The 9,433-nt window shown below is 45.1% G+C and overlaps 1 protein-coding gene across 1 annotated transcript; it reads right to left on the bottom strand.

Moving 5' to 3' along the window:
- Positions 1 to 1,716: 1,716 nt before the first annotated feature.
- LOC116828560 (olfactory receptor 51G2-like) lies at positions 1,717 to 3,452 on the bottom strand. The gene is given in 3 exon segments (XM_075067454.1): positions 1,717 to 2,213; positions 2,215 to 2,421; positions 3,442 to 3,452. Coding segments are annotated over 3 exon segments (684 nt in total). The 3' UTR covers positions 1,717 to 1,747.
- Positions 3,453 to 9,433: the final 5,981 nt, after the last annotated feature.

Raw genomic sequence — 9,433 nt, 5'->3', positions numbered from 1 at the left:
AGCGTAAGCACTCCACTGCTTATTTTTAGATGTACACAACCTCCTGGTTCCTAATTTCATTGCACCTCATCATCAACCGTCACTTCTTAATCATTCATTTACCTGAGCGACATCTTTTTTGTTCATCTCGTCCTCTGCTGACTCCCCTGAACTGCATTCGTCTTCCACCTCTGGGGGGCGAACAACGAGAGGCTTTCATGCTCATCGGGTGCCTCACGAGGGTTTGGGTTTTCGGTTCTGGCATATCCATCAACGGTTGAGTCAAAGGGCCTTCGTGGGAACTGTCGCTGATGTAGCGCTTTCTCCACACAAGTCCAAAGGCCCTCAGGGCTAACACAAAGCCCGAAGTTCTCACCAGGGTGGTGAAGGAGTCCATGTTTCCACGATTTCTGAAGCACGTGTTCTTGGTAAAAGATGGCCTCTTCTGCCCCGATTGCTGGGACTTATGGGGTGATAGTGCTGCGCTCTGATTGGCAGAGGACACTGGGACGAGTTCTTAGAGGGGTGACACGACCCTCTTCTGGGCAGGTAACCCCACCCCGGAACACCACCGATTGGTCAAATCTGCTCTCAGGGTGGTGCTGTGTGGTTGAAACCCATCGTGATTCGCAGAGGCCAGTGGAGAAGTTCTTAGATGGGTCTCGTGAACCACTTCCGGATGTGTCACCATGCTCGAAACACCCCTGATTGGACAATTCTCCTCTCAGGGTGGGCCTATGGGGGAGAAACCCCTCCTGATTGGTAGAGGACAGCGGGAGGAATTCTTTGAAGGGTCACATGACACACTTTGCTTCCGGCTGTGTGTCCTCCTTGACCCTGGAAGTAATAGTCTCCATGGGTGGGACTTCCAGTGATAGGTGGTCTGGGCTTAAGGGTCAAGGGGCAGGGTTTAAGTGGCCAAGAGGAGGAGTTAGAGTTTGATTGATGGTAGGTCCCTTATACTATTTCCGGATTCCATACTACTGAATCCCACCCTGCCAGCATGCCCATTAACAGAAGGGGTCCACTAATGCCACCATCTCCCTAGCAACCAGCGGGCCTTGTAAGCATGGGCCAAAGTGGCTGAGAAGAATGGCTTGTTGTCCTGGGACACAGAGGCTGATGATAAGAGACTGTCCTTGGGGTATGACATTTAACCCCAGATTCCAAGATGAAAGTGGGGCCTGGGGCTTCAATGAGACTGATGGTGTGACTAGCTCACTGGATATGTTATTTTACCTTATCTGGTTCAAGAAGCAATCCTTCCTGGGCAGATGAATGGCCGAAGTCCCGTCCTTACAGATGTTTTGACCTCATGTGTGAATAAAAGCCATCAACCCATGGAGAAGGAGATTAGCATGGCCCGTGAGTGATTAACTAGGGATGGGACAGTGACAGGCCAGGTGTAATGGGAAACAACAGCCACATCTCTTCTCATAGTGACTTTATTCATAGGAATTCTGAGGGTAGAGCATCCATTGATACGTGTCTTTAGGGGCTAACATCCCACCGTTCCCCTGGCTCTCCACGAACAGAGTGACTTTGTAAATGCTGCTGCCTGGCTTGGACTCCTTTCCCCAGAGTGCTGTCCTCCCTCAACTGGGGGTGGGGATGGCCCCCCTAAGCTTCAGGTCTAAGACCCTGTATAAGCCTCTCTCTACAGAGTGGAGATCAGTAGCTCTTGTTTCCTCATCTCTAAGGGTCCAAGATGGAATAGGTGGCCATGACCTGTGTCACCAGCTCTGGAGCTGGATGATGAACTGACTCTTTACTTGACAAACACCCTGATTATCCTGGCACGAAGATGGTTGCTTTTCATGCTGGACACGATTGGATTCATTAAAGAAGGACCCAGCAGGAAGATGTAGCCCAGGATAATTTGAAGCAAGGGAGAAGAGCTCTTCCAGAATCTGTGTATGACAGTCAGGTTGAACTCTGGCATGTAGAAGAACAGGACAGCGTAGAGGTGGGAGACGCAGGTGTTCAGGGCCCTAAAGCATTTTGTGGGGGACGTGATGCTCAGCACTGCTTTGAGGATCATCACATAAGAGAGGAAAATGAGCAGTGAGTCCAACTCCACCATTATGACTGTAATAAACAAGCCATAGATGTTGTTGACTGTGATGTCCGAACAAACCAGCTTCATGACGTCCTGCTGCAGGCAGTAGGAATGGGAGAGGACATTGACAAGAAAGAATTGGAACCGTTTCAGGAGATAAGGGAGTGGAAATATTGAAGAACATCTGGCCAAAACAAGCATCAAGGCTGATCTCTCTAGAGTTAAAAAAGAATAGGCCCAGTATCGTCGGTATGGTGGCTATCAATAAGCCAAGGTCTGTGACGGCCAAGATGGAAAGGAAAATGTACATGGGCTCATGGAGGATTGGATCTGTTTTTACAATGAACAGAATGACTGGATTTCCAACTACGGAAATAGCATACCTGAAGCAGAAGAGGACAGAGAACCAGAGATGGATGCCTTCCTGCCCAGGTATTCCAGTGAGAAGGAACACTGAAGGTGTGAATCTGATGTCATTGACAGCTGATATACCGTACTGGGCAAGTCCGAGAAGTTTTGAACTTTCCTTCCTGAAAGGGAAAATAAGAGGAAAGTAGATGATATTTAAGAAGACATCTTTCTGCTCTGAGTGCAAATCTAGGATTCCCAGAAGCTCTAGGAAGATCAGAAAAAACATAGATTTGGATTTACACCCCCAATAGGATATGCCAATAGGAAGATAGGCACTGCCAGACTGGATCAGATCTGCAGTCCTTCTAGCTCAGTAACCAGTTACACATGCGTCAGGGGAAGATGGAAGAATCCCTGCAATAGGGAGCTATGAGATTAACTGCTCCAAGAGAAAGCTTTCCCCAGGCACCCACTAGTTAAACATTTTGTGGTGTAAATCCAGTCCCTCTTTGAATCCTGCTAATCCCTTGGCCCCATTGATATCTAGTGGATCAGAGTTCCACAGCCTATTTGAGCACTATGTGAGTTTGCAATAATGACATTCACACAGACACCCTTTCTGGCCCTCAACTTCAAAGTGTGGCCCATTGTATCATGACATGTGTGTACACATATGGCACATGCATGGTGAAAATGGTCATTGTGTTTATCTGTCCTGCATTTAAGTTATTCATAAATGTTGTTCATTGTCTCATTATATACCTTATTTTTTTATTTTCTCTGCTCCTATGAGTTCAAATTATGCCACTGCTTCTTTGCAGCACATGGGATAAATTTTCAAGGTCTAGTTCTCAATTCAACAACGGCATCACTCCAGATTTACGTGTGTAAATTCGATTGGAACTGAGATCTATTAACTTTCCCTTACCAAATGCTCCCAGTGATACACTCTAACCCCAAGAATCCCTCCAAGAGAAGCTGAAGTGCTTTGCCCAGCCTATGTTGACTGAATCCAGAGTTTGATCATCCTACAAGTTCCCCCTCATCCTCACTGGACCCGCATCTGCTCCCGATGAAAGGGATTGTAATTATCTAGTAAGTTACAAGCTAACATGGACAGTTACTTCAGCTGGATGAGGGAGAGGCTGGCATCGGAAATGGGTGAACAGTACAAACACTAGGTTTACACTAATATCCAGATGAGTGTGCTAGTTACTTCAGCCATGCTTTTTTAACAGGTGATGGAGGTAAATTACATAAAAAACTGTTACACTGCTCTTTCCTGCACCTCAGCTCTACTCTTTGCTGAAACACAGACAAGCGGTTCTGGTCTCTCCGGACTTTTTGGAAAGACTTGCACGGATATCACAGAGGGATTTTGTTCATGACTCTGAATGTAAGTGTTAGAAACAGCTACTGGTCAGTTACCAGGAGACTGTATCATACAACTGTTCACTGAGCGAAGAGTTAATAGCACAAACCCATTGCAAACAGTATGCAGGGTACTTCTGAAAAACTTTCTAAAGCAAAAGCCATTAAACAGTAAAGTTACCACTACTCCTTCCTGTAGAGATTCCAACAACTCTGCCGCTGGCCTTCGATATTCATATATGTCATGAAATTTTTGTATGTAATATTTATATTAAAATGAAAAGTTTTGGCATAACATTTACACAGCTGTACACACATGTCAACCACATGTACAAACCCAACCGGACCTATTGAGCAGGCACAGAGCTCAGTGCTACAGCCACATTGTGCGGTAGCCCAGGCCTCAGTCTGAGGGTGGGAGAATGGCGAGATTTCACCCCATGAGAAAGGAGGCTACAAATCCTGACATCTGCCCCTCAGAAACCAGAGAAAGGAAAGAGATGAACATAGCCCTGTAACTCTGGGGGGGATCTTCAGGGCAGAAGTGCTGGAGCTTTCAGCCAGTCAGGAAACAGAAATACAGGCAAGTCGCATCTTAGGCACATTGAACATGCACAAATTCAGCTTTGTGCAGTCGGTAAAAACGGAAACAAAGGAAAAATTACAATATAAAACCTGCATCTATAGTGCGGGCGATTCTGCCCGCCATTCAACTCAATGAGTGTTTCACTGTACATGGTTTTCGCTTTACGTGCTAACCGTGGAACTGAACCCTCGCTCAAAATGAGCCTTGCTTGTATGCCCTCAGAGCAATGCAGATCTGAATTCCAGCATCCACAATCAAGTCAAAGAATAAAATTGTTGAAAATGCATTTGCTGATTAAATTTCCAGCAGCAAATATACCTGATGCAATTTGGGAAGTAGTCACTGATATTCTGTGGGGTCTCTTCTTCCTCAGACCCTGGCAAGATGGGGCCCAGAGCACACAGCCCCTCTAAAAATGGGACTTCTTAAGAAATCATTGCTCAGGGCATCAGAGTTTTAACACTGCAAGCTTGCTTTGAATGTCAGATTTCTGTGTAGATTAAATTACTCACCATGGAGCATGGGCAGATGTAGGGGCAGAGTTCCAAAGCTACCTACTGCTACGTGCCCTCCATCCCCATCGCTGAGTCACCCCAACAGCCCAGCTGAGTCCTCTGCCGCTGCACAGAACATCTGTAAATAGAAACAGCTTGCAGCCTTTACAAATCGCTTTGCATTTGAAAGATAGTGAAACCTGCCAGCATTCCCAATTCCTGCTAGAAGGGAGCTGCTGATGCCAGAGGTCTTCACCCTAAAGGACAAGGAGTCATCGGAGAGGTTGCAGGGCACCAGGCAGCATCTGTTCAGATAGAGAGGCACCTGTCTTTATGAAGCATGTTCACAATATCCCTTAGGGGTCACTTAACCATCAGGGAAACTTAGCTGCTTGGCTTCGTGTGCAGCAGCTATAAACCCCGTGAGAACGATAGGCAAAGTGCAAGAGTCGAAATGATAGGGAATGCGTGCTAATGCTACCCAGTGAGACTGCAGAACCAGCCCTGCTGCATGCTGTCTTGCTGGAATTGGGGCTTATCATCCCTGTTATTCACATGGCTACCTCAAGGGTGGCCGAGTGGTAACGATGATGCCATAACAGCTGTGATCTTGCTGAAATAAACTAAAATAGAATAATAATATTAATATAGGAGCAGATTTTTCTGCAGCAGCCCCCTTTCCTGCATTACACACCCAGGTTGCTGACCAGAGTACAGAGAATCCACAAGTCTCTGTACATGGAAATTTCCCTCAGATCATTCCGGGAGGGGAGCTCCCTTCCCTTTCCCTGAAGAATGAAAAGAGGGGACCCAGGACCCAGGAATCCCCAAAGTTATGCCCTGATCTCAGTGATCCGTTGGGAGCTAGGCCCACCCACGCACAATCTCTGGGCCTCCCCAACTACTCCAGGACCCTCACCAGCTCCCTCAAAGCTCTTTAGAGATGTGCTATCAGGGCCTGTCACAATAGCCCACAAAGATTGGCAGATTGGTTGATGTAGCTGAAGGGCACAAATCCTCAGCCATAGACTGGTTGGGAGGTTTTGACCTTTCCATATCCAGGGTGCAGCCAGAGACTTCACCATTGCAGGTTTCATTTATGTTACGAGGGAGAAACAGATGAAAAGTCCCAATTTCTCTTGGGGATCCAGGCAGCTGCAGCTGGGCAGTATGGTGGAAATTGAAATTTTAGAGAAAAATGACCCATTTTCTATGAAAAGACACCTCAGAGAATGGATAAAAAGGAAACATTTTAGTTTGGGTCATACTTTTTATGGGGGGTACATGGTGTGGGGGAACCTCTGTTTCCCAGCCCAGCTCTAGCTTGAACCATGAGCCTATGTCCCATTTCATGTGTGAAATGATGTTCTATTTCCATGAATAATCATGCATTTGACTTTGAAATCTGTGTCCTGCAAACCCTCATCATGTCTGATTAACAGCTCTGGGGTCACTATGTACTAATGTGTAAGAGCTCAGGGAATGCCTGTTACCACTCCGGATACAGGCTGCAGACTGACAGAACAGAACCTGAGGAGAATCAGTCAGCTATTAACTCAGGCACAGAGGAGCTACTAGAACTTTGTTTGCTGACAAGCCACTGACTGAGGGCTGAGACGCTGGGATCTTTCAGGTTCTGAAGAAATCCAGATGACAGATGCTACATTTTATGTCCCACTCTAGCCTGAGAAATCATCTCTGAAAGACAATCAGAGGGGAGCGACTGGGTTTACGTGTGTGTGTCAAAGTAGAAATGTAAATGTTATGCCAAAACTTTTCATTGTAATGTAAACATTAAAAAGACAAAGTTTCATGACACGCAAGTATATCAAAAACCAGCAGCAGAGTTGTTGGAATCTCTACCGGAAGGGGCAGTGGTAACTTTACTGCATAAAGGCTTTTGCTTTAGAAAGTATTTCAGTAGTACTCCAAATAGGGTTTGCAATGGGTTTGTGCTATTAACTCTTCATTCAGTGAACAGCTGTATGATACGGTCTCCTGGTAACTGACCAGTAGCTGTTTCTAACACTTACATTCAGAGTCATGAACAAAATCCCTCTGCGATAGCCGTGCAAGACTTTCCAAAAAATCCTGACAGAACAGAACCGCTGGTGAGTGATCCAGCGAAGAGTAGAGCTGAGGTGCAGGAAAGGGGAGTGTAGTAGTGGTTCTATATCGTTGTGATGGGTTGGATCCCAGAAACCCTTGGATGTGCCACTGATGTGCCGAGATTACCTCTGACCCATTTCCTGCGTTTGGACTTCAGTGCTCTGCTGGTTTGAGCCAGACACGCTTGTCTGCTGCAAACCAGACCCAGGTCTAAACCCCAAAGCTTTAGGCTTAACTGAAAAAGCTTGGAGAAGTGTTCCTGTCTCCAGCATCAGATGCCAGCTCCCAATGGAGGTCCTAATGGATCCAAACCCCAAATAAATCCGTTTTACCCTGATAAGCTACACACGGTAAACTATAGATTGTCCATGTGTATAGACTGTAGAGAGATATGCACAGCTGTTTGCCCCCTCCCCAGGTATTAATACATATCTGGGTCAATTAATAAGTAAAAAGTGATTGTATTAAATACAGAAAGTAGGATTTAAGTGGTTCCAAGTAATAACAGACAGAACAAAGTGAATTACCAAGCAAAATAAAATAAAACATGCAAGTCTAAGCCTAGTACAGAAAGAAAGTGATTACAGATGAAATCTCACCTCAAAGATATTCCATAAGTTTTTTTACAGACTAATCTCCTTCTAGTCTGGGTCCAGATCCTCACCCTGGGTTACTGTCCTTTGTTCCAGTCTTTCAGGCATCCTTTGGGTGGAGAGGCTATCTCTTGAGTCAGCTGAGAGAGACAAAACCGAGGGTTTGAAGTCCCCCTCCTCTCCCTATGCAGAATCCAGCAAGTCACATGTCCGCGCATGACTCAGAATTTACAGGTGGCAGCCATTGTTCACATGCTACCTTCAACGTCCCAAGTAGACTTCTTCTTGTGGATTGGAGTTGTCAGGGTCTCTTTCCCACTTTGACTTTAGCATCCAGAAAGTGGGGACCTGCATGTACCCCTCTAAACTTAATCCCTAGCTCGATCTATAGTGCTGCCACCAACCAGAGATTTAGTGTCTGGCGCACTCCTTGTCCCCCTAAAACTTCCTGGGGAGACCAAGACCCAAACCCTTGGGTCTTAACCACAAGGAGAAATAAACCATCCCTCTACCTTTCTGCTCCCAGACTTTCCCCACCCTGGATCTCCCTGAGAGATACTGTGATTCAAACTCCTTGAATCTTAAAACAGAGAGGAAATTCACCTTCCTCCCTTCTCCCCCCTCCCAGACTCTCCCTGAGAGAGAGAGACATTGATCCAACTCCTTGGATCCTAACACTGAGAGAAATTAACCTTTCCCTCTCCCTTCCCCCCTCCCAGACTTTCCTGAGAAGTACACTGGTCCAAACTCCTTGGATCCTAAAAGAGAGAGGAATTAACTTTTCTTCCCCCTTCTCTCCTTTCCCCCACCAATCCCTGGTGAGTTCAGACCCAGTCCCTTTGGGTCTTACACAAGGACAAAATCAATCAGGTTCTTAAAAAGGAAGGTTTTAATTAAAGAAAGAAAAAAGTAAAAATTTCTCTGTAAAATCAAGATGGAAAAATGTTTACAGGGTCTCAGCTTTAACTAGACCAGAGGGACTCCCCCTCTCAACCTAAGTATAAGTTAAAGCAAACAGAGGTGAAATATCCTTCCAGCAAAATACACATTTGCTAATAAAGAAAACAAACATAAATCTAATCTGATTTCTATCTATTACTTACTATCTTGACCCTGAGAGACTGTTTCAGTAAGACTGGAGAAATCTGGTTGCATGTCTGGCTTCTCTTAATCCCAAGAGAGAACAAAGAACAGAACAAACAGTACAAAACAAAGACTTCCCTCCACCAAGAGTTGAAAGTATCTTGTCTCCCGATTGGTCCTTTGGTCAGGTGTCAGCCAGGTTCACTGAGCTTGTTAACACTTTACAGGTAAAAGAGACATTAACCCTTAACCATCTGTTTATGACAGGAGTCTTCCAAGGTTCTATTGTCCATTAAGTGTTTCTTGATTGGGCATTTAACTTGCAAATTCCTTTCTTAAGAATCTGACCAAATGCCTTACTAAGGTTACTTAAAATCAAACAAGTACACAGCCAATATTTATAACTTGGAATACAAAAATGGTACATGTGTACAGATAGGATGGATAGATTCGGTAGATCATAACCTTTGCAGAGATAGTTACATGGCATGCCCAGTTATGTCATATATACATTCATAAGCATATTTCCATAAAGCATTATAGGGTGCAACATCGGTTAAACATCTTGCAAAATAAATAACCCACAGAAGACATGTGGGAGATAATGTTTGTGGTTTTGTGTATTTACATATGTGTGAGTAGTGTGGGAAATGTAATCAACAGACCCTGTCTGTGCTGGATTCTGATAATTCGGAGGTCAAAAGAACATCTTATCATGTAAATAAGTTGTAAACATGGGATATCTCAGTATTCATCTCCCTTTGAAATGTACTGTGAATGGTGGAGAACAAGCAAATAGCCTTATGTT

Source organism: Chelonoidis abingdonii, chromosome 1 (genome assembly GCF_003597395.2).
Source record: "Chelonoidis abingdonii isolate Lonesome George chromosome 1, CheloAbing_2.0, whole genome shotgun sequence".
In the NCBI taxonomy this organism is placed as follows: Eukaryota; Metazoa; Chordata; order Testudines; family Testudinidae; genus Chelonoidis; species Chelonoidis abingdonii.
The sequence above is the reverse complement of the archived record's forward strand: the minus strand, read 5'-3'. Positions and strand labels throughout refer to the sequence as shown.